The sequence below is a fragment of the Mustela erminea genome, chromosome 3, assembly GCF_009829155.1.
Source record: "Mustela erminea isolate mMusErm1 chromosome 3, mMusErm1.Pri, whole genome shotgun sequence".
In the NCBI taxonomy this organism is placed as follows: Eukaryota; Metazoa; Chordata; class Mammalia; order Carnivora; family Mustelidae; genus Mustela; species Mustela erminea.
In genome coordinates, this window is record NC_045616.1 from 106,753,551 (window position 1) to 106,778,642 (window position 25,092).

Consider the following 25,092-nt stretch of genomic DNA (forward strand, 5'->3'; position numbering starts at 1 on the left):
TTAGTTAAATAGCCCGTCCCAGGCTGTGGGCTCCAGCTTCACAAGCGGTTCTGTCCTGTGATACTTTGAGGTAGGTATGTTATGGATTTGGGGGAAGAAGAAACAAAGCAGAATCACATTTTGAAAAAAATTAGAAGAAATTTTAAAATCAGATAGCGTTTCTTGAGAAATTAAAAATATGTAATTAAATATAAAAAGGTGGCATGACTATAGCTAGCTCGTCTGTGTTTCCTGAATGTGTGTTTAACCACTTTTGCCCTGCATATGTGGCAGGAACCTGGCTGGGAGGAATGGAGCCCAGTGCAGTGTATCCTCTTGTCTGAGACCCTCAGTCTCCCAGAGGAGCCAGCATCCTGTGCTGTATGGGCCAAAGTGTGCTGAGCAAGGGAAGGAATCCCATGTTTGTGGGCTCATTTTCTCTTAATAGATAAGACCCACTATGGCAGTTCCTTACCTCCAAATGCCTTCTGCAAAGTCAGTTACTTCCCTGAGGCCTGACCTAGGGCTTAGTGTTTAGCCCTTCCTACCCACCTTCATTCCACAGATGCCATGCACGGGAGTTCAGAATCATGGGCTCAGACTGGCTCACAACACCCAAAAGTAGGAGTTCCCCACCCTTTTAAGGAGGATTCCCATAGCCTTCATCATGTCCTCTGCTTGGGCCAAGCTTTCACAATATAAAATCCTATTATAGATTAGAGTAATAGCTCAAAAGCAAAGCCAGCATGGTGTTGGGTGCTTTACACACATGATCTTATATAATCCTCAAGGGAACCCTCTGGAGTAGGGCACACTTATACCCATTTTACTGATGAGAAAACTGAGACTCTAAGATGCTATATTATTGGCAAGGGATATAGAACCAGTAAGTAGACTCAGGTCTGTTTGATTTCGGCACTTAACCACTAACCTATACTTTCTTTTCTTTTCTTTTTTTTAAATTATGCTGCAGTTCCCATACCTATCGTAGTCTGGATCTGGAACACTGTGGATGGTGATGAATGCTTGTCTCTTTTGATGCTTGCTTCATAAGTATTCTGCTAAGAAGCAGGAGCTCTGGAAACTGTTTGGGGCCACATCTGCCCTGTTTTCTCCCAGTGTTACCGTGAGTAACTTGCTTAACCAAAGTCTCAAGTCTTAGGTCTGAAAACCATCCCATAGATTCCACAGGGCTTGTTTTAATGGCTCCAGGAGATGAGAAATATAGAGGGCTTGGCACTCAGTGGTAAGCCATCACCTCGGGGGCCTCATTGTGGTACATTAGGAGTGCCAAGCCTGGCAGCAAGCATGCCCCTATGAAATTGGAATCAATGAAGTCTTTTCTGTTCCAAAACACAAACCTGTGGTGTCCTTTGCCTTCTTGAAAATTGGGCGTGGTTGCTTGTGACAATCCTCCCAACTGCTGATTTCCTTTTTGTCGTCTCTTGCAACCCAGCCTTCTCACTGGTTGGTGTTTGTTGTGAAGGGAAACATGTTGGAGACTGTTAAATTCAGCTTGCTTTTTAAGCCCAGGTGCCCAAGCCCTGGGATTTTCCCTTTTTCTTTGGGCTTTGAGACGTGAGCAGAGGAGCAGGAAAGAGAGACCATAATAGAAAGTAACTCCTTAAAGCCTTCATCTGCTTTTGAGTCCTGACTACCTCCATCAACCCCCTCCCCCCCAACAAAAGAATCCTAGGTTATCTCCCAGAAGCGGCAAGCAGGGTGAGGTAATAAAACAGATGACTGCTTGCCCCATGTGATGGCGGGTGAATCATCCCAGGCATTCTCCAAGGCTGAGGACAAACGTGAAAGGGATTAAAGGTAAAACCAGCTCAGCCACGAGATAGGGCGAGCTGGACATTATTCTACAGGTGACTGAACTGCAGGAATGTGAACTGAAGACAAGAAGCCCAGCCTCTCCCGGCCTTCCTGTTGGGGCCGTGTCTTGCTGCCTATGAGCTGAGCTGGAGAATGGCCGGTACTGGAGCTAAGCAGAAGTGACCAAAGGACAAGCCTTTCCTCATTCACTTTCACCTCCAGGGGGCCCATAGGAAACACCTGAGCCTGGCACAGGTCGCCTTGTTTTTGTTTTTGTTTTTAAGATTTTATTTATTTAGTTGACAGACAGAGATCACAAGTAGGCAGAGAAGCAGGCAGAGAGAGAGGAGGAAGCAGACTCCCCGCTGAGCAGAGAGCCCGACACAGGGCTCGATCCCAGGACCCTGAGATCATGACCTGAGCCGAAGGCAGAGGCTTAACCCACTGAGCCACCCAGGTGCCCCTCGCCTTGTTTTTTTTTTTTTTACAAGAGACGCCCACTTAAATCCTTTCCCCCACTGCATGAGCAAAGAAGAAAGGCCAGTTTGCACACATGTGTTTCAGAGCATTTCAGAGTGGCAAGGTAACATTTCATGAAGATGTCAAGGAGGAGAAATTAAGCTTTAAAAAAAAAAAAAAGGAACAGACATATTAGCAGTAGAGTAGTTTCTTGTTCGAGTCTACATTCTTCAAGGAAAATGGAGGCTGTGAAGACTTCTGCTGAGATTTTTCTTCCGACTCCATGCACGTACCTCCCTACCCCATGCTGTCCCTCCCACACATCTCAGACAAGGCACACAGTTCCATTTCCATGATTGAGTCCAGAATGTCCTTTTTCTATAGCCATGCATTATTTGAGGTTCATAACTGGGCCCATGGACTGTTCTTTTCAATGATGGGAAAACATGCCCTAAGCCAGAGAAAATTAGGATAGAAGAAACCTTAGCATTATGAGAGGCGAAGCAGAAGAGTTGGCTTTTTAATCTACTTCTGGGTCCTCAGTGCTTAATACGGTGCATGAAAATAAACTGATATAAGTCTGGCACAGCCTCCTCACTTTACAGGTAGGTGGAGTGTCTATGACTAATGACTCATTGCCCTGGCTCTTACTAGTCCCATTTTATGGATGTGTAAACTGAGACTCCAAGAAGTGAAGTGAATTTCTTACAGTGACATAGTAAATAATAGAGCCAAGATTCCCACTCAGCTCCTTCCAGTAAGTAGGTTTTAGCTTCTAAATTCACAGCGATATGGGCTCTAGAGTGCCAGTGAAGGAGGAACTTCAAGACAGAGGAATATCCAGATTATTTGGAACTCCTGCTTTCGTTTGGATTGCTTATCTACTTGGCGTAGTTGGAGGTGGAAGGGGGCATGCTGCGGTCATAGCTGAGTTTACAATGAGAGGACAGGGTTGAGGTGGGGGTTCTGACTTCTAAGCTGAATAGAGACCAACATGATTCTTGACCTCCACTAGTGCCATGGATGAGACCCATCTGGGGAGTTAGGTATCAGGGGGTTCAATAGGCTAAGCTTTCTCCATGGAACGAGGAGCACTTTTCTCCCTAGGCTGCTTGCCTCTCCCCCCACCCCCGGACTTACCCCCCAACCTTGTTTGTTCATTTATTAACTGAACTGGATTTCTTCTTGACAGGGGGCTACCACAGGGCTGGTAGGAGAGGCTTTGATTCTCCCATGCAAGAGTCTTCTGGGTACTGGGGGCTGGGAACTGTTGAGTCTTTCACCCGGAGATGAGGAAATGAATTATGCACCGAAGGAGGAGAAATCTCAGTTTCAGGGGTAGGGTCGGGATGTGGAGAGGAGAAAGAAAGTAAGTGTGAGCAGAGGGAGGGAGTTCCTGCTGAGCGGTGCTTTCCGCTACCCCCACCCCAGCAGCAGCAGAGGAGCCCTGGTGGGAAATGGGTGGGGGTGCCAGTGCCATACCCAGCGGGCTGGCTGAAAGGAGCCTCGGGTATTTATAGAGCTTGCATCACCATGGTACCCAGGCTCTGAAATAAAACTCCGGCCCAACTGCTTAGAGACGGGTGTAATGAAGGGCTCTTTACCTGTCCAGTGCTTGCCGTTTGATGCCTCATTCTCCGAATTTTAGATGAGCAATCTCTGTGAATTTAGTAAGACACTAGCAAGAAGAGTGTAAGGTTGGGGCTTAAACCCAGATAAACTGCCTCAGCAGGGGGGCTGGGAGGTGCAGTGGGAAATACATTGGTGGGGGTGGGGATAAAGAAGCCCGTGCATGAAACTTTGCATCTTGGTCAGTGTGTGACTTTCGGCATGAGACTCTGCCTCCTTGAGCCTCAGTTTCCTCGTTTGTAAAATGAGAGCAACAATACCCACCTCACTGTCAACATGTGACAACTAAATGAGATACTGTAGATGAAGTGCAGGCTCAGCCCCCTGGAACATGGGGTGGGGGTGGGGGTCTCTGTGTATCAGATCATGGGGGAAGCCCTCAGGACACAGGGTGGTTATTGATCCCATGGACCTTAAGTTTAGCAGTGGTGAGCTATACTATACAAGTCAGCAAATGAAATATTTGCACATTGTGGTCAATAACGAGGGGGGGGGAATGGTGCAATGATAAAATTTAATAGTGCGGGGATTGGTAGAAAATCTACTTTTGGCAGGGACGGAGGAGAAAGCCCTTCTGAAGAAGTGACATTTATGCAGAAAGCTGAGGTAGCCAGCAATGGGAAGAGGCAAGGAATGTGCATTCCAGGCTATGGGAGCAGGAGGAAGAAAGACCCTGAAGATTTAGTGTGTTCAACACACCAAGAAAACCCTGTTTCCATTCCACTAAAAACCACAGGAGGTTGTTTCCACAAGGTGAATCCAAGCTAGGAGGTGGTCACCCTGAAATCATGCAAGTTTCTCTGACCTCATGGCTTCCCACACTGCCATTGTCACCTGATTCAGGCTGAACAGAGAGACCTATCTCTCCAGCCCTGGTTACTCAGCTACCATAAGTAGTAGCCATCAAAGGTCTGAGACAGCCTAGTAAAGCTTGGATACTTTGTTTACTGGGTCTTTAGTTTTCAGAAGCTGAATTTTGGGGGTATCTGGATGGCTCAGTCAGGTAAGTGGCTGCCTTTGGCTCAGGTGGTGATCCCAGGGTCCTGGGATGGAGTCTTGTGTCAGGATCCCTACTCAGCAGGGAATCTGCTTGTCTCTCTCCCTTTGACTCTCCTCCCTGCTTGTGCTCTCTCTGTCTCAAATAAATAAAATCTTAAAAAAAAACAAAAACAAACAAACAAAAAACTCACCAAAACTTAATTGTGTGTCTTGGCATGGATTTCTTTGGGTTTATCTTGTTTGGGGTTCACTAAGCTTCTTGAATTTTCAGTTTGATGATTCCTGTCGAAGTCAGGAACTTTTCAGCCATTATTTCTGATTCTTTTTACAGTCTCACCTTTTCTCCTCTCTTTCCGGGACTCCCATCTTTTATTATATTTCCTCAATTCCCTGGGGCTCTGTTCTCTCCCCACACCTCACCAGTCTATTTTCTCTCTGTTGTTCAGATTAGGCCATGCCTATTGTTCTCTTTTCCACATCACTGATTCTTTCCTCTGTCCCCTTCTTTCTCTTCTTGAACCCAGCCTCTGAACATTTAATTTTAATTTTTTTTTTTTTTTTTAGGATTTTATTTGAGAAAGAGAGAGAGAACATAAGCAGGAGGAGTGGCAGAGGAAGAAGGAGAAGTGGGCTCCCTGATGAGCTGGGAGCCTGATGTGGGGCCTGATGCAGAGTTTGATCCTAGGACCCTGGGACCTTGACCCAAACCCAGGGCACTTAACTGACTGAGCCACCCAGACACTCCCATTTTAATCGCTAAAATTTTCATTTCAAACCTTTCCATTTGGTTCTCCTTTATTTCTTTGCTGAGGTTTTCTGTTTCTTTCATTTTGTGTCAACTGTATTTATCATTACTCATTGAAGCATTTTTATTGTGATGCTTTAAAATTTTTGTCAGAAATTCTAATTTTAGTGCTGGCATCTATTGATTGTCTTTTTTTTCCATTCAGCTTGAAATGTCCCTAGTTCTTGGTATGATGAGTGATATGGATTTATTTAATTTTTAAGTGGGCTCAATGCCTAGTTTAGGGCTTGAACTCACGACCCTGAGATTGAGAGTCACATGCTTTACTGACTGGGCTAGCCAGGCACCCCGATGAGTAATTTTTTTTGACCAATACCTGGGCATTTTTCTATTATACTCTGAGACTTGGATCTCATGTAAACTGGTTTTTGCTGGCTTTCTCTGATACCGTTCCAGCCGGGGTGGGGAATGGTCGCAGGTGGTGGGGAGATATGACATCCTATTACTGCTGGGTAGAGGTGGAAGTCCAAATTCCCACTTGGTCTTATTGACACCAGGGGGATACACTTTGGCCTCTCTGGCACAATCCTAGGAGGTTATTGGGGTTCCTCATGAAAGCCTCTTAAACATGGTTGTTTAGGATTGCTACTTGGCCTTTGTTAGTATGACTGAAAGTAGGGCCACAGTTTTTCTCTGTGGCTAGAGAAAGATGTAAAAAAAAAAAAAAAAAAAAGCTAAAGTAAGGTGGCTGTTTTCTAAAAGATTTCTGTGCGCTAGTCTGCCCCTTTTCTGGTCTTCCGGCTAACTTTTGTTGAACATTTTTTGTCTGGACCAATTGACATTTCTGAGTTTTTGGTTTCTCTAGCACTCAATCTGGGATGTGTGAGACAAAAAGAAAATCCAGGGAACTCATATGTCATTCCTCAGGTCCTGAGGTCCCTAGCCATCTGCCTCCTTTTCTGCACTTTGGGTCTTCTTACATTTGTTTTCTGTATAGTGTCCAAAGATCTTGGTTTTACTTAGTCTAAAGAAAGGGAAAAGTTTGCCTATTCTATTTTTTTTATAATTTTATTTTTTTATAAACATATAATGTATTATTAGCCCCAGGGGTACAGGTCTGTGAATCGCCAGGTTTACACACTTCACAGCACTCCATAGCACATACCCTCCCCAATGTCCATAACCCCACCACCCTCTCCCTACTCCCCTCCCCCCAGCCACCCTCAGTTTGTTTTGTGTCATTAAGAGTCTCTTATGGTTTGTCTCCCTCCTGATCCCATCTTGTTTCATTTATTCTTTTCCTACCCCCCAAACCCCCAACGTTGCATCTCCACTTCCTCATATCAGAGAGATCATATGATAGTTGTCTTTCTCTGATTGACTTATTTTGCTAAGCATAATTCCTTCGAGTTCCATCCACATCGTCGCAAATGGTAAGATTTCATTTCTTTTGATGGCTGCATAGTATCCCATTGTATATATATATACCACTTCTTCTTTATCCATTCATCTTTTGAAGGACATCTAGGTTCTTTCCATTGTTTGGTTATTGTGGACATTGCTACTATAAACATTCGGGTGCAGGTGCCCCTTCGGATCACTACGTTTGTATCCTTAGGGTAAATACCCAGTAGGGCAATTGCTGGATCATAGGGTAGCTCTATTTTCAACTTTTTGAGGAACCTCCATGCTATTTTCCAGAGTGGCTGCACCAGCTTGCATTCCCACCAACAGTGTAGGAGGGTTCTCCTTTCTCCGCATCCTCACCAGGATCTGTCATTTCCTGACTTGTTAATTTTAGCCATTCTGACTGGTGTGAGGTGGTATCTCATTGTGGTTTTGATTTGTATTTCCCTGATGCCGAATGATGTGGAGAACTTTTTCGTGTGTCTATTGGCCATTTGGATGTCTTCTTTGCAGAAATATCTGTTCATGTCCTCTGCCCATTTCTTGATTGGATTATTTGTTCTTTGGGTATTGAGTTTGCTAAGCTCTTTATAGATTTTGGACACTAGCCCTTTATCTGATATGTTATTTGCAAGTATCTTCTCCTATTCTGTCGGTTGTCTTTTGATTTTGTTAACTGTTTCCTTTGGTGTGCAAAAGCTTTTGATCTTGATGAAGTCCCAGTAGTTCATTTTTGCCCTTGCTTCCCTTGCCTTTGGCGATATTCCTAGGAAGAAGTTGCTGTGGCTGAGGTTGAAGAGGTTGCTGACTGTGTTCTCCTCAAGGATTTTGATGGATTCCTTTCTCACATTGAGGTCCTTCATCCACTTTGAGTCTATTTTCATGTGTGGTGTAAGGAAATGGTCCAATTTCATTTTCCTGCATGTAGCTGTCCAATCTCACCATTTGTTGAAGAGGCTGTTTTTTTTTCCATTCGACTTTCTTTCCTGCTTTGTCGAAGATTAGTTGACCATAGAGTTGAGGGTCTATTTCTGGGCTCTCTGTTCTGTTCCATTGATCTATGTGTCTGTTTTTGTACCAGTACCATGCTGTCTTGATGATGACAGCTTTGTAATAGAGCTTGAAGTCTGAAATTGTGATGCCACCAACTTTGACTTTCTTTTTCAATATTCCTTTGGCTATTTGAGGTCTTTTCTAGTTCCATATAATTTTTAGGATTAATTGTTCCATTTCTTTGAAAAACATGGATGGGATTTTGATAGGGATTGCATTGAATGTGTAGATTGCTTTAGGTAGCATAGACATTTTCACAATATTTGTTCTGCCAATCCATGAGCATGGAACATTTTTCCATTTCTTTTTGTCTTCCTCAATTTCTTTCATGAGTACCTTATAGTTTTCTGAGTTGCCTATTCTATTTTTCTGGAAACAGAAATTGATGGATTACTGCGAGCCAAGAAAATTCAATGTGTCTAATTCACCCCTTTTCCTCAAGTTTGTGTTTCCTCCTCTGTTCCTCCTCCCAGTTCCTCCTCCTCTCTTTCACGTCCCTATCTCCATTCATGTTGCTTACAATCATCTAAGTAGGAAGCTGAGGATTCTGCATTCACGGCCTTCCATACTTTCTTCTTCTTCTTCTTCTTCTTTTTTTTTGACCTAAGCCCTGGCTCAGGCCCTTTTGTGTGATTCTTGTTATTTGAATAGTGTTCTTAACTGATCTCATGACTTGGATTCTCACCAATCTTTGCCCTTCCAGAATACTTCCTAGTCTTTCCAAAGTGAGTGTCCACGGGTACATTCTTTAGAATTAAACTGAATATAAGCAAATACATTTGGAAAATGTTGGCTTTAACAAAGAGACTTCCTCACTGTAGGACTCCTCAAGACTTTCAGTGTACCTATATATCCACAGTGAGAAGCCAAGAAAATGGTATAGAATTGCCCAATCTTATTTGACTAAAATATCGTTTTTCTTCATGAGGCATCTCTGGGATACAGTAATCTATAGCAGAGGTTGGCAAATGTTTTCTATACAGAACCAGATAATAAATATTTTCGGCTTTGCAAGCCATATGGTCTCTGTTGAAACTACTCACCTCTTCTATTATAGCAGGAAGCAGCCATGGACTATGTGTAAACAAGTGGCTGTGCGCCAAAAAAACTTTATTTACAAAACAGACCTCTGGCCCACAGGCTTTAGTTTACCCAACCCTGTTCTAAAACATTTTTTAATTACAAAGAGCTCAGTATCATCCTAGACTTATCTCTTTTTTTTATTCCCTGTGTACATTCTACCTTCAAGAGCCTTGGATCCTGTCTCCGAAGTATGTATCTGTTGCTGTCTCCATCTGCACTTGTTCTGCTTTTTCTTTCTTTCTCTTTTTTTTTTTTTTTTTTTAAGTAGGCTCTATGCTGGGTGTGACACCCAATGTGGGGCTCAAACTCACAACCCTGAGATCAAGGCCTGAGTTTCGATCAAGAGTTGGGTGCTTAGCCAACTGAGCCACCTGGGCGCCCCACCACTTGTGCTACTTTGGATGCAGGCCACCGTTGCCAGCACTGAATACAGCCTTCAGGTGGCCTTTCTCTGCCCACTTATCTGATCCTTCTGTGGAATGTGCCAGAACACCTTCTGTTAACCCCTCAGTGGCTTTTCACTGGTCTTAAGAGAAAGTCCCAGCAACTTAGCGTGTATTGTAGGGCCCAGCCTGGGCTGCCCCAGTGCATGCTTCCAGTTTTGGTTCCATGCCTCCTGTCCTTACACTGTGGGACTGAGCTTGCGTATGTGGCTCACAAACGCGTGCTCTTCAGCTGTTTCTCAGAATACACTTCCTTTTTCTTCAGCTGCGAGATTCACCTTCAGCTGGCAGCTTAGATGTGCCTTCCTTCCTCACTGTCCAAGGTTGGGTTATATGTCCCTCCATTTACTTTATCCTTTAGAGATCTAGCCTTATTCTTTTCTTTCTGTCTCCTCTCCCCAACCCTTTCTCCTAGCTGGACCATAAACCCTGTGAGGACAGGGTTTTAGTTCCCCCCACCCCATTCCCAGTGCCTAAAATAGGCCCAGCACACACTGACCCCAGCATGTGCTAGAAGACATACCTGATCAGGACCTAAGACTCCCTGACACCACTTTTTAACCATTCTTCCTCCTTGTAGGGAGCAGATGGCATTAATCTGTTGGAAGAATTAGGAGCCCATATGCCCCTGTAAGAAATAATTTGCCCATCTGTGGTGAGGAATGAGAATGCAGCATCCAAGGGTCCTTATGGAAGGTTTTTCTTTTTAGTTTGAGTCTGAAGGTTCTTTCTCAAAAGCCTTTATTTGAGAGCTCTTTGGTTTTCTTTACAGAGTTCTATATCCATCAAATCATGAGGAAGAAGCCAAATGCAATGATACATGAGTGTATCCTGGAGTAATTAAAAAAAAAAAAGCTACAGAGGGCATCCTTGGGACAATTAGGTAAATGTGAGCATGGACTATATTTTAGACAATATTACATCAACGTTAAGTACCTCATGAGTGGTCACAATACTGTAGTTCTGTAGAAGGATAACCCTTGTTCTCCGGAGGCAGAGACGGGACCATGAAGGGAGGAGTGTTGTGATGTCTATAACTTACGTTCAAACTGTTTGGCAACCATTTGAGCAGTTCAGAGGGAGGGAAGGTGGGAGAATGCAAGTATGGCAAAAATGTTCATAAGTAAACAATAATATCGAAGGTACGGGGGTTTATATTTTCTTCAACTCTCCTGTCACTTAGCACAGCACCTGGCATGGAATACACCCAATAAATGTTGGCTGAACTGCAAGAACAGCTACTGGGTGGCCTAAAAGTGTGCCCTGCGTTGCTTAAGATGATCTCTTGCCTTCCTATCTATGGACTTCTGATATTGGACCTTGAGCAGCTTTGTAACTGAGAACCAGCCAACAGTCCTCTCTCTCCTGCTGAGCCAACTGGTCTGAGCTCCAAATGTATTTCATATAAATTAACATTTTTTATAGTAAGTCTTTATAAAGGACAACAAACAAAGATAGGGAAGAGATGTGCCCATTATATTCCAAATTAGAGAAAAGAAATATGGGTTTAGATGTGACTGTGGGTCACAATTTCTGACCCAGAGTAAGGATAGAGACACTTTCCAGATCATCTCCTTGGCCAGCTCCCTGGATGTCCCTTTAAGAGCTCAGCAGCAGGTGCCATGCAGCCCCTCTGATGTCTACCTTCTGATCCAGCTCAGGGACTGAAATTGCTTGGAAGGCTGAAGACTTGCACCTGCATGGAATTAGTAGGGGTCAGTGGGCAAGTGAAACCCCTTCTCTGGCCTCAGTCACTTGGTGTCTTCTGTTCCAGTTCATGGTGATCAAACATAAGGTCCAGCCCAGAAAGGGAAACCCATACATTTGGCAGCCCTTTAGGCAAGGGGATAGGCCTTCAGAGATTGGCCTGCCTTGTGATATGGCCACAGCCAGAGGATGGGATGAGAGCAGGCAGATGATGCTTCACTTCCAAAGTGGCTCAGCTCTGTAACCAGGGGCTTCTCTGGGGGACAACAATGAGGCAATAATAGTGGCAATTGTGGCCATTGACTGAGCGTTACCCCGTTCCAGGTGCTGATGGCACTTCCCATATCCAGTACTCATTCTGGCCTCAACATTTAAGTAAGCCAGGATTCAGACCCAGGCCTGCCTGCCACAAAAATGGAGTGGTGTACATGAGCAATGCCCACCCAGGGAATGTCGAAGGGTCCCGTGGCACGTGGGATCTTGGTAAAGTTTTAGGTGAATGGTGACCGGTGCAGCTGCTACTGTGAGGGCGCGTGAAGAAGAAACTCCTCCCTCCACAGGTTCTCGGGCTTTGCTCCAGCACCTCAGGAGAGAAACTCATTTCCAATCAGCAGGTTAATAAGTAACATGGTTGCCCCTAGGAGGGCCAAGGGTCAGCGCTATCAGTGAGCGCCTCGGTCGGGCAGGGGGATTAGTGAGGGGGGTGGGAGGCAAATTCTCTCTCCCCTTGGAACCACCGGCTGCGTGGACACAGCCCTTGGCCTGGAGGGTGCTCGACAGAGCCCTCCTGCTAGCAGGGACGCCAGGAGTACCCGCTTCCAGGTGGTGGGGAAGCTCTCCATCTGTGTGTGCATCCTGTATTGGAAGATGGAGCTAGGGCTCGCATCACAAATGGGCCTTCCGAGCCAGGAAGCTGGCAACCAGTAAGTCGGGCAGGCCTTCGAAAAATGAATGAATCAATGTGTTTTGTGAATATCGGAGGGTCATGCACAAGTGAGTGACACGTGCTAGAGGCTAGGATTTGGCCAGGACCAGGAGCAGATCCCAAGCCTCATTCTTCAGCTTCACCTCTTGCACTGAAGGTGAGCGGGGCCGACTTTGTCCCATTTCCCGGCTCCGCTTGGCTCAAGAACCCACACCTGGAATGCAGGCTGTGTTTTGTGCCTGGAGGGAGGGAGAGGGTGCGTCTCTGGGAGCTCTGATCTCTGTGTAGCCAATAGAGCAGGTGGCTGTGGCTGCAGAGGTCCTCTTGTGTTGCTAAATCCAACAAACAGGTGACATTCTTTTGTCCCCTTGCTCTGCCCTTCAACAGAGATGCTGGCTTGGGAAACAAACAGTAACCCATGTGCACACACTTATTTCATCATGCTTCTCCCTCTACTCCCCCGCCCTCCCATCACGAAGCGCTTAAAACTAGCCCCTGCAAAACACGCCATGTTGCACCTCTCCAGAGAGCCCAGAGCAGGTTGGGGGTGTCTTAGATTGAGGGCCCCTGGGAAAGATTCCGGGCTGGAGATTGCGTGCAGGTTGTTTCCTAGAGAGTGTGCCAGGAACACCTAGGAGGGAGTGAGATCCCAGGACTGGGCACCAGGGTCAGGCAGAGGTGAAAGTCAAGCTGTGATGGCCCAGTGGGGATGACCTCAGCCAATCCCCTTTCCAGCTCTGGAGCTGGGATAGCTCTTCACGGCTGGGGGCGGGGCGGTGGTGGTGGTGGTGGTGGTGGTGGCGGTGTCACAGGGCGGGGCACAGCCAGCCTTTGTAGCCCCTGTATTGTCCTGATGCTGCGATGACCCCGCCCCCCCCCAGGGCATGCAACCTCCCTTCAGAGAGGGCAGGGGTGGGGGTGTTTTGAAGTGTCCGCAGGCCGCATTCCAGGGCCTGGGGGGGTTGGGGGTGGGGTGGGAGGGAGGAATGAATGCCTGGGTCCCCAACAGAGGCATCTGTGCCCACTGCAGGGGGTGGTCCCAACTGTGGCCCAAACAATGTCATTGTGAGGTGGTTAAACACATGCTTAAAATTTGGAGGAATGTAGAAGACTTTCTCTTGCTGCTTCTGCCAAAGTTATTTTTAATTTTATAATGGTGCCAGGCCTGAGCTCCTGACCTTTGAGTTTCAAAGTGCCCACATCCTTGAAGTCAACCGAAAAGCTTTTTTTCAGAACTGTAGTTGACACAATGTTATATTCGTTTCTGGTGTACATCTGAGAAAGCTTTTACCCGAGGATCTCCTTTTTCTCCTCTTTACCAAGGCACCTTGGACAATTTTGTTCTCTTTTGTTACCCCTCCCCACCCCCCACCCCATCCTGGAAATGGACTGCTTTCCACGGTGCGGATATCCCCACAATGTCTCATTTCAAGCCACCAGGGGGATGTCACTGAACACAGGGCTGGGAAGAGACCCACATCACAGTCTTGTGAGCAGTCCCTGCGCCTCCCAAGTTCAGGCTGTGTGGTAGGTACCTCAGGGAGAGGCAGGGTTTGAGGCCCGGAGGCAGTGGGGTGAGGCGTGCGTGTGGTTGGTAGGGAAGGGCTGGCCTGCCTTCTCTCTGTTCTTAGGAAATCCTCCGGGATCCATGGCAGGGGCTGTGTGGCCAGCAGCACAGGGGCAGAACGGGAAGGAGGAAATAAAACAGGACCCCGTCATCTCCAGTCCAAGCATCGTCCCCCAGGTGCCCCGGGAAGGTGCTCTCACGTGCAATGCTCTGACCCTCGTCATGGTCACAGTCACGCTCAGGCATCTGCTTCTGGCTGCAGACAGAGCCGGCTGCGGCTCTGTCTCAGGAACGCTCAGGGCCTCTGCCTTCTTCTGAGCAGGGGCACCTCCTTTGAAAAGACTGACTGGTGGCAGGTGGTGGTGGAGGGAGGGTCTGGGAGGGGGGGAGGAGAGCCACCAGTTTAGAGTAGGCTCACGAACTCAGCTAGCAAGTAACTCCTGGGTGGTGAGCCCTGAAGAAGAGGAGAATCAGGGCAGAGCTTTCATCGAGTTCCAGAACCCCTGGCTTGGAGGTTGTTCTGGGATGAACGTAGGCAAGTACTGGTAGATGTCTCTTCAGGGAGAATTAGCCTGCGTAACCAGAGAGCAGAGGCTTGTTCTTTCCAAAGGCTGGGGGTCTGGAGTCAGGAAAGAGTGAGGGCAGAGGGAGGAGAGGGAGAGTGAGCTAGTGCAATGATTCTCAACTGAGGGCGATATTCCCCCCTCCACAAGACACCAGACCACGTTTGGAGACATTCTGGGTTGCCGCAGCCAGAGCAGGGAGCTGCTACTGGCACCTAGTGGGTAGAAGCCAGAGCTGCTGCTAAACACCCCACATTGCACAAGCCCCACACCAGCCCACATCCCAGGGCCACCAGGCTCCAAATGTAACTGATGCCCAGATTGAGGAAACCTGCACATGAACTGGTCTGATGGGCAGAACCTCTCCTTACGGAACATGGCTGACACTGAGGAGAAATCATGCTCCCCTTATGCTGAAGGAGGGAGGGAGAAAGTGAAGAAGTAGGGCCCATCCAGCCTCCTATACACAGTTCAGCCCAGGGAGAGGTTCTCCAGACTGGTGTTGGAAGGAGGCTTCCTGTCTTCCCAGGGAAAGGGAAAGGCCCATGGTAGGTGGGCAAGAACCTGGATGGGAAGCCATAAGGGGCTGGATAAATTTTTCGCTCTTAAGATCCAATCTCTATGTTCCCAGTGCACTACTTACACTCATGTCCATGTCCTCCCTCCCAAATCCTCACCATGCTCAGTGTAGTTCTTTCCCCAGCACTTCCATGTTGTATCGCTATTATTTGCTTGTGTTCCTCACTAGATCCCGAGTGGCTGTGTTTTATTCATTCTTGTATCCCCAGCACCTGGCTTTGCCAGCTAAACACCCAAGATGTGTCTGGCACTAATCATTAATAGAATGGGCAGATGTGTAATTTTAGTTTCTGTCTGGACAGTTGTCTTCCTTGGGGGACCACCCTTTCCCTCTCTTTATGGCCCTAATGGGATTGGGGCTCATTCAAGTTCTCTGTGAATTAGAGGGAGAGCCTCACTGCCATTTCCAGGGACACTACAGGGATGGAGGTGAGAAGCTGCCAGTAGTCATCTTTCCCCCATGTGGAGAAAGCCCACCTGGGAATAAAACACACCCCAAAGGAAGCAGAACTGGAGGTGGAGCAAAGACCTCTTTTGAGTCCCTGGATCCCACCATGTCTGAAGCCACCTTCTCTTTGAACTCCCCAGTTTTTGCTTTGAGTTGGGGTTCTGTCACGTCACATCTCTAGTTTCCAGATTAATCTAGTCACGCCACCTGGGGCCAGAGCCAGGCAGTGGTCATGGTCTCCCAACTCCTCTAGCTCATGAGGTTGATTGACAGACACCGGGCAGACTTCTTCTGGCTAGGAGCCCTGTCTTTGAATAAAATCTGCCTGTATTTGTCTGAGATGACGTGAAAATAAGGGGCTGTGGGAGGAGTGGCCTGGAAGTGGAACCAACTCATGGTAGACTGGGAATAGGAGGAGCTCCAGCCCCCTGGGAGGGGCCTGTCTTAATGGTGTAGTCTCTGGTCACTGCCTCTCTCCAAGCTTCTCACAGGTCTCTCAGGGGGTGGCGAAGTTCAAATACCATCCATTTGGGCAAAAGGGCTTTTGAATGCATCAATGCAAGGAGATCGCTTTCACTGCCACTGGAATTGGTTCAGTGGGAGAAGGAGACCAGGGTGGGGAGCTGTTGAAAAAATACAGAGGAGCAAGGGGGAGGGGGAGGATGAAGGGGATGGTTTATGTAGGCGGCCCCCTCATGTAACACTAAAGACGGGGATGGGGGGATGGGCCAGAGGAGATTCCATTCTGTTCTCACCAGGCCTGGGGACCCTGGAGCCCTGGCGAGGGCTGTGGAGCTGACTTAGGTGCTGGGGGATCACCTCCCATCACCCTTACCCTTGTAACTGAGACCCCAGAGAAAGGACCCAAGTCAAGCATTCCTAGCTCCTCTCTGGGAGGATGGCCACCGGGAAAGTCATTCCTGGAGGGTCGCGGGCCTCCCATCCTTAGGACCTGCTAGAAGAGCAAGGCCCTTTTGCTTTATGTGGCTTATGGGGTAGGAGGATGGAGGGGGCCCTGGAAACTTGACTCCTTCCCAGGTCAGGCTTCAGGACTGGGATGTGTATGCAGTTAGTCTTAGGGGGAGGGGGCCTATCTTCAGTCCTCACAGGCTGAGAATAGTAGTCACTGGTGGTCAGTCAGTAGCCATCCCCACGTGCTAGGAACTAGATTGGGTGTTCATCACAACAATCCTGAGAGATGGTATTGCCCCCATTTTACAGGGGAGGAAACTGAGTCTTCAGAAGTAGTTAAGAGCCCAGGCTTAAGCTAGAAAGGAGAGCAGTGGACTTTAAAGTGGAGTTTGTTTTTTTGTTTCTGGCTCTAAAGATCATAATTCAAAAATGTTCCGTTATTTTCCTTCAATAGTAGCTTACCATTCAGTATGCACTTAAGTGCAAGGCACGACAGAGGGCTTTGCACGTGAAACAGCCTGGACGAGCCAGGTGCCGTTCTCAGAAGATTTTATGGGGACGGCCGCCATCTAGTGGCCAAACTTCGAGCCCAGCATTTACCAGCATTTACGAAGGGATCAGGGGAAGGTGGGGCTTTGGGAACCAGGTGCAGTCAGTGAGGAAGAGACTGGACGGAAGGGGGGACTTGGGTGTGGGTGTGGCAGACCAGAACTCTCCTGGAAAGTCCCACCTTGGGCCCCTCAGAGGATTCCTGAAGGTAAGCCTCAGCTAGACTTCCACTTGAACCCTTCTCCTGAGGTGGTGTGTCCTTTTACCGGAGTGAGGCGGGGAGCAGGGACGTTGGTATATCTGAGGCTTCCCCTGCAGAGCGGCCCCGGGTTTCCAGCCCTTGGAGTTCTGCCTTGTACACCCCCTGCCCCCACCTGTGAGAGAGTTCTCCAACCTTGTCCTCATTTCTGGAATAGTGTCCTGAGGAGACCTCCCTCTGCCCTCGCCCTCTCACCCCAGTTCAGGCCCTCAGCTGGGCGGGTACAGTCGGGCTGTGGCCATCTCCCAGCCTCTGCTGTGTTGGCCTCCCCTTTTTCTCCCCACTTTACTGATCGAAGGATTTCCTAGTTGTGGAGGACCCCACATCGGCCCCCTCATGGCTGCAGGACAATGTCCAGTTTCCTGGCCTGATTTTCATTCCTGCCTCATTCTCTCCGACAGGCCCCATCCCAGGCCACGCATCTCCTGTTGGGCTCTGACCCACGTGCTTCTTAGTCCTGGCTGAACATTCTAACCACCTGGGGGAGCTTCGAAGCCTACACTTGCCCAGAACCCAGGACATGGAGCTCATGGATGGGTTTAGAAAGCCCCCAGGTGATTCTAATACGTAGCGGGGGGAGTAGTGTTGGTGCTCAGGTGTAGCCATGGTTCCAGCCTTTCTGAACTTCTCCCCAGCGGATCTGCGCATGTGTCCATCCTCCCACGTGCAGTACACACTGTCTTCCCCTCCACAAAGCCTTCTTCCAGCTTTTCTAACTGGCGTTCTCTCCCCTGGGAAGGCTCAGCACAAATGCTCTTGGAGAGAACTTGCAGTCCTCTCCTCTGGGCTTCCTATTTGTGCATCACTTCTATGGACCCTTGAACCTGCTGGGTCCCAATGCTCGGCTTGTTCTCACACCTTGGACTGTGAGCTCTTGACCGTGATGCTCTGGTATGCCCAGTTTCTGACAGGGCCAGGGACAAAACTGTGCTTGGTGATGGAAGGTTGATGGATGTCCCAATGAGTGTCCTGCTCAGAGAGCCAGTCTTCATGTGGCTGAGACCTTCACCCTTCCAAATGCTGACCTTTCTGAAGAGCCCTGGAGGCTGTGAGGCAGGGTCTCACACGGGGTGTACATGTTCATGCTCCCCAGGCCTGGGAGAGGGGAGGGGGCCACGCGGAGTGGGATTTGAGGGAAGGGCCTTCTCCCTCCTCCCAACCTCTGCATAAAAATCTCTCCTATATGATGGAAGGCTCAGTCCTTAGTTTCCATGCTTTGAAAACCTGTGCTTGAAGCAAAGATTAAAAATAACAAAACCCACCTTTTCCTGAGGACTCAGCTTACATCAGTGATACATGCAATATTCCATTTAATCATCATTGCCGTCTTGTGTTCACCTGTCCTTACGGGCCGGTGAGGAAACAGAGGCTCTTGGATATTGATTTATATACCAGAGACTGCTTGGGCTCACCGATACCCCGTCTCCTCCTCCTCTGAGGATCGTAGATGATATTTTTCTGGTCTCCTTTGCAGTCCATGGATATAGGAGGGTGGAGGCAGGGGGCTTGGCCCTTCATCAGGTTGTGGTCCATTAAAAATAAAATAGTCACGGGGCGCCTGGGTGGCTCAGTGGGTTAAAGCCTCTGCCTTCAGCTCAGGTCGTGGTGGTCTCAGGGTCCTGGGATCAAGCCCCACATCGGGTTCTCTGCTTGGCGGGGAGCCTGCTTCCTCCTCTCTCTCTGCCTGCCTCTCTGCCTACTTGTGATCTCTGTCTGTCAAGTGAATAAATAAAATCTTAAAAAATAAAATTAAAAAAAAAATAAAATAGTCATTCACAGGGTCTTGGATCTTTCTCCCTCAACCAGCTCAGTGGAGAGGATGTCAAAGATTCTGAGGATCTGGAAGAGCAAGCCGCAGGATGGAAGGGGGCTGGGGCTCTGAGGGACGGCGTGACACAGCCATTTCCATCACTGACCCACAGCGGACGGCTGTATGAGTAAGAACTCAAGGTTTCTGTGTTAACTTATGTTGGGTTTATCTCTTGCAGCAGCTACTGCTATGGACCCCACTGATCCATATAACCATCTCCAGCTCCCACGTTCAGGGAGGGGTCCAGTGAGAATTTGTTTCCAGGCAGGCTGACTTCAGAGTGCACAACTCTATCCCCTGCACTGCCTTTCCAGAATTCAGTAACAAGGGGCAGATACCTTGAGAGAGGTCAGGCATTCCGTCCTGTCATTCTGAGATTAGCCTGAGGACAGGCAGGAGCGGATTCTTACCCAAGGCTGTCTCCCCCTCCCATGTTATGGGTATGTGTGTATTATGAGGGGTTGGTCTGGGCTGGATGTAGTAGGAAACTCATGAATAATTCAGAGATGGTTGGCATACAAGAAGAGAGTTTCAGGCTCTTGTGCATTTTTTTTTTTTTTTAAAGATTTTACTCATTTATCCAACAGACAGAGATCACAAGTAGGTAGAAGGCAGGCAGAGAGAGAGGGGAGGAAGCAGGCTCCCCGCTGAGCAGAGAGCCCAATGCGGGGCTCGATCCCAGGACCCCGAGATCATGACCCGAGCCGAAGGCAGCAGCCCAACCCACTGAGCCACCCAGGCGCCCCCTCTTGTGCATTTCTGGTGACATAGGATTCCCCGAGTGCCATACTATGTGTCCGTAGTCTACCTTCCACCTACGGGTCTGGTTGGGGCAGAGGAGCTCCGGGTTGAGGGAGCTCCCCACTGGTTTCTTGCTTGTGATGAATTCTGTCGTGGATGGTCCCACTGACTGCTTCTCCCCAGGGAGACACAATGCAGTTGTTAACCCCTTTGTCACACCCACCGAACCAAGATTCAGGCTGGCGCCGTGACCAGTGGGAGGCTGGTCTGTGAGTGCAGATGCAAGTGGTTCTGACGCCCATGGGATTAATCAAGGCAGGTGGCAGAGCACACAGGAGGAGCAGTCTCCTGCCTCCCTGATGAGGGGAAATGGACCAGACTCACTTGGCGAAGATGTTCATATGTGCTTCTGAGAGGGAAGTTGTCTGAGACATTTTTGTCCTCCTGTTTGCTTTACTAAATCATAGCTTTTGCTCTGCTGCTGATGCTAACAGGGCCCATGAGACCTGACACCTGGTGTAAAGCAGGCTAACCCGGCCTTTCTCCCCCCATCCTCCCACCTGGGGAAGGGACCGCTGGCCTGGCTGCCTGACTGGGAAGCCCGCAGCGGCTCTCAGAGTGCTGGAGGGGGTCTCAGTGCTGTGCTAACTAGACTTCCTGGGGAGTGTCTGAAATCAGCCATGACTGGGCTTGAATCTGACTCCACCACTTACCAGCTCCGAGGTGGGGGGGTGGGTGGGGGGGGCTGGGGGGGTGTAACTAGCTTCAGTCTCCTCACCCACAAAGTGAATGCAATCTACCCCCTCAATTCACTTCTACTCCCTGCTGTAGTCCCAAATGCCTTCATCTCAGGCCAGGGGGCACCAGCCTTCTCTGTTGTCTCATGAAGATGACCACATCTGCTCCCCAACCTGTTCTCCACACTATATCCAAAGCATTGGTTTATGAGATTAAAACAGACTCCCTCTTGTTTTTAATTAAAAACAACAACAACAGCAAAAAAGAAAAAAAATAAACCACCCCAGTCTTTAATCTGTGCATCTTCTGATTCCTGCCAAGCTCTTCTGTGTTCTCGCCTGGCTCACCACTGGCCCTTTGCATAGGCCAGTGCCCTGAGTCCGGAATGCATTCCTTTCTCTTCATCTGGTCAATGCTTACTTTCAGATTGCAGCAACTTCTGGGCCATTCTCACTCTAGGTTACCTTTCCAGTTATGTGCTTCCATGACTTTATACCTCTTTATTTAAAAAACATTTTAATTTTCAGTTAAAAAAATTTTTTTTTCCCATAGCTTTATACATGCTCTTGGTGCTTAAAATCCCGCCATTTTCATTACTTAGGGTAATGCTTTGATTATCCTTTGTCTGCAAGAGCTGAGGACCCACGTGGATGTCTACCCGCCTTCTTTAGCCCCTGAGCATAGGACCTGGCATGGGACAAACTCTCCATAGGACGCTGCCGAATGAATGAAAGATGAGGACTATATGAAAATATTGTGTGCAGAATACTTAGCACTCTTCTTGGCATTAGTAGGCATCAACAGATACTAGCTGTTGTTGATAGTATTACTCTGTGGGCTTGATGGAAATAAAAAAAAAAACTTGTCTAAATCATAAGTGTTCTTCTTACTTGGGTTGCCCCCGCTGTGCCAGTTTGGGGATTAATGAATCTGGGAGAAAATACAGACACACACAGACACACACATGCCTCCCAGCGTGGCAAGAGTGTTTGTCCTCACTTCCTGCCAGCATTTCCCACAAGAAGAATGTGGCCTCGGGGAGAAGCGTGGCTGTCCCTTTAGGGCTGGAGGGACCCATCCATGGGTGGTTGGGTGTGAGGCTCCTCCGGACCCGGGTCCAGACCTTCCTCTGACCCCTGTTCCACAGAGAGAGGCTGCAGGCGTAGGCAGAGATCACTCTAGCATTCAGAGCAGTTTGGGGAGCACTGCGCTGCCTCTAACACAGTCTCCTCCCTGAGTCCAAAATACCAGCTCACCCTGTGCGTGGCAGCAGCCACCCTTTCCTCTGGTAGCCTCTACCTTTTCCTCACCCCCCCAAGCATTCGTCACAGAAGACCAGTGTCCACAGGAGTTTTAGAGACTTTATTTATGTATAAACAATTTAAACACTTTGCCATAAATTATCTTTGCCTGTCCCTAGTCTTTGCTTAGCAGCAAATTAAAATTAATATAAAAACTCGATGAACAATTCATACATGTATATTACAAAAAAGTTCCTGTACCAAAGTTCTTATTAGACTTTTTTTTTGTTTTTTTTTTTCTGATTTTTTTGTTTGTTTTTGTGTTTTTTTTTTTTAATTTTTTTATTTTTCTCTCTTCGTGGTGACTGTCATGTGATTGTCTCAGTTTCTGGACCAAACAAACACACTAAGAATTTTAAATCTGAAACAGTGATTGTGCCTTGAGGCTTATGTATGTACAGGGTGATCAGAAGTGGTGCCCGTTAGCAAAAGAGTGTCACAACACCACACCTCTACCGCAACTGATACCCACGAACTACGGAATCTATACAGACTACACCCTGTAACTGCGTATTACTGTCCACAATGGAATCTTCAAAGACAAAAGAGTATGAGATTTATCTGGAGTGATTATAGCCACCATTTTGAATTAAATTGTACACTCTGCGCTCAAATAAATTAGCTCGGGCCCCACTAAGTTGGGACCTGAGAGTTAAGTGCTGAACGGTATTATTTCGCTTTGATTTTTTGATATTAATTTCCTTTTTTGTGTATGTGTTTTTAGTTTTTTTTAAATTTTCTTTAAAAATTATTTCCAGTGTTCACTCTTTCACTTTTATTTCCCCCCCCCTCCCCGGTCGCTACACACAAATCACCCCCAAAGTCGTGTTTTAAATGCACCTGTATTTGTTTAAACGAAAATGTCTGTAGGATTTGTCCGACAAGCAGTCTGACTGGGTTTCCTCAGCTGGTCTGTGACGCCGGCCCTGCTGGATATCTCTGCGTCGCTCACGTGTGGATGAGTGAGGTAATAGAGTATGAGGCCTTCTTGTCTTCACGTCTTTGTGTTTCGGTCAATGTGTATGTTTTGCTTTTTGTTCTTTGTGTTCTTATTTTGTTGTGTTTTCCTGTTCTTTTGTTCCTTTTAGACATTTTGCGTCTTTTTCCTTTTTTTTTTTTTTCCCTGTTGTTGCTATTGTTTCTTTCTCTATGTAGACCCAGAACAAGTGGGCCATATTTTAGGGGAACTCGGAACATTTTGTGTGTGTGTGTGTGTGTGTGTGTGTGTGGGTGTGTTCATTCATTCGTTTGTTTTGTTTTCCTCAGGATTTTCAGCCAGGCTTTAGTCTACTTCAGGATGTGGGACTTCTTGCTTGGACAGTAGCATTTGAACTCAAAAAATGTGAGCCTTCTTGCCACTTGGTATCCTAAAGCAGCCCGGCCTCAGTGCCCCTGTTAGGTCTTCATCTCCTTAGGAGAGGAGATAACAGTTACTCCTGCTGAGCCATCCAGACAAGGAATGGCAGCAGATTATTTTGTTACCTCTTTCCCATCTCATTCTGTCTTAAAAACTGGATGTTGCTGCTACTGTCTGCAAGCTCTGGGTATTGCTCCACGGGAAGCACGTAATATCCCTCATAACCTTGCACGCGTCCCGTGCTCAGAAGCTGCTGCTTCTCGCCCTCAGTCCATAGGCGGCTCCCCTCTCTCCCGTCCCTGGCTTTCTGCTGCTCCTTGGCCCAGGCGGTGCCCAGAGCCCTCTGCCTCGCCTGGTCCAGGACGCGGGCCTTCTCTTCATCCAGGGTGTCGGGGGTGAGGCCGTAGCGGATGCTGAGCAGCAGCGTGGAGCACTGGAACTCAATGTTGGTGAACCTTCGCGTCCTGCCGTTGACCAGCAGCGTGGGCTGCGACACGGTCACGTTCACCCCGCTCTCCAGCACCTTGCGGCCGATCGTGGTGCCCAGCGTGACCAGGTCGCCGTCGGCGGAGCCGATCTTCACGAAGTAGTGGGTGTCCTTGCCCTCGATGCTGTAGTGCATCTTGTCCAGGTAGTAGGCATTGTTGAGCACGGAAGCCACCTTGCGGCTGTCCTCGCTGGCGATGCTGGACACGCCGGTGCTCACCTGCCCTTCTTTGATGGCGAACATGATGCCCTTGCCGATGATGGGTGTGGTGGTGGCAAACCAGTGGCCTGCTTTCTCTCGGATGTTGGCGTGGAGCTTTTTGGAGATGACCTGCCCTTCCAGAGCCATGAAGGCCTGATTATGCCTTTCTGTTGTCTGCTGGACGCCTGTAATGAGCTGTGGGCAGAAGGAAACACAGAAGGCTGAGATGATGGTCTGGACAGCTCTTTGCATAGGCCGAGAAGCTCATTGAAAAAGGGTCAGTAAGGGAAATGCTTGGGCTCTCTGCAAGAACTAGTTTTCCATCTGTAATGATACGAGTTCATATAGTCCTATCTTTTGAAGCTAGCCCAGGCTGGCTGGTTCCCAGTGCTCTGATGGTGTGGCCTGTCCGCCTTATAACTGTGACCAACTAAAAAGACGGTGCAGAGGTTCGCCGCCTTGCTGACATCTGTATCCAGGCCTATACACTTGCCATGTCTCTCTGTTATTGGAGAAGAGAGAGTCGCTCTGCTCTCAGATGGTTTGGCAGCTGCCTTGCACACTTCAGACCCGGGAATATCCTGACCTGAAGGGCAGGGGGTTCCTTTGAGAAGCTATGAGCCCTGCTGCTGTGACCTAGATTGTTTTCAAGGCCAGTGCCCTGGGTGTTCATTAACTTCCTTGGGTTAAGGCCTTGCTACGCAAAGCACAGCTAGCAGCAGGGGAATTGTGGGGACCTGCCTTGTTAGAAAAGCAGAATCTCAGGTCTCACTCTAGACCTACTGAGTCCGAAGCTGCGTCTTAACAGGACACACCCTGTGTGGTTTGTATGCTATTGTTTGAGAAGCATTGGACTAAGAGGTTCTGGCATTGTGGGCCAGAGGGAATATCCCCAGGCTTTAGTCATTTGCTTTGGATCTTCGCCCTGGTTCTGCAGAGGGACGACATCGCCATTACCTCCTTGGCCTTGAGCTCTCTACTCACAAATTACAACTCATCTCAATTGGTGGTTGGGGGACAGACTGGGATAATGGAAGGGGCTGTGTTTGGGAGGTAACGGCACTTAGATAAATGAGAGAAATGATGGCTATTCATCCAGTGAGTGGTCCCCACAGGGCAGAACTGAGAGAACGTTGTTCTCAATTACCCACCAGCTCCTCCTCATCTCTCTCGAGTTACACAGTGTGGATGGTTAGTCAGAGCATCTGAGACCTTTCAGACTTTTACGTGGCCGGGTGTTGTCCTATAGCAGGAGTTATCTGAACACCGATGCCCACGCCTCCTGTCTGACTGGGCTGAAGGTCTCAGCAGCACCCAAATGGAAAGTGACCCC

General features: G+C 48.2%; 2 protein-coding genes across 26 annotated transcripts in view; one reads left to right on the plus strand and one right to left on the minus strand.

The window, feature by feature from the left end:
- LOC116586733 (WAS/WASL-interacting protein family member 3-like) overlaps positions 1-21,059 on the plus strand; it is a 31,798-nt gene extending 10,739 nt beyond the window's left edge. For 2 of the 5 annotated variants that reach the window (XR_004284125.1, XM_032337095.1), the window contains 2 exons: positions 953-1,105; positions 1,851-2,103. The gene's annotated coding sequence lies outside the window, so the exon portion shown is untranslated. Of the gene's footprint in view, positions 1-952; positions 1,106-1,850; positions 2,104-10,387; positions 10,844-17,525; positions 18,643-21,045 lie in introns of those variants that run through there. The other 3 variants (XM_032337097.1, XM_032337096.1, XM_032337098.1) reach the window with 3 other exon arrangements.
- A 701-nt stretch (positions 21,060-21,760) lies between these two features.
- Positions 21,761-25,092, minus strand: part of TENM2 (teneurin transmembrane protein 2) — a 1,222,850-nt gene continuing 1,219,518 nt past the window's right edge. For all 21 annotated transcript variants that reach the window (XM_032337070.1, XM_032337078.1, XM_032337077.1 and 18 more), the window contains one exon: positions 21,761-23,954. In XM_032337070.1, coding sequence (XP_032192961.1) covers positions 23,193-23,954 — 762 coding nt within the window. In that variant the 3' untranslated portion in view covers positions 21,761-23,192. The remainder of the gene's footprint in view (positions 23,955-25,092) is intronic.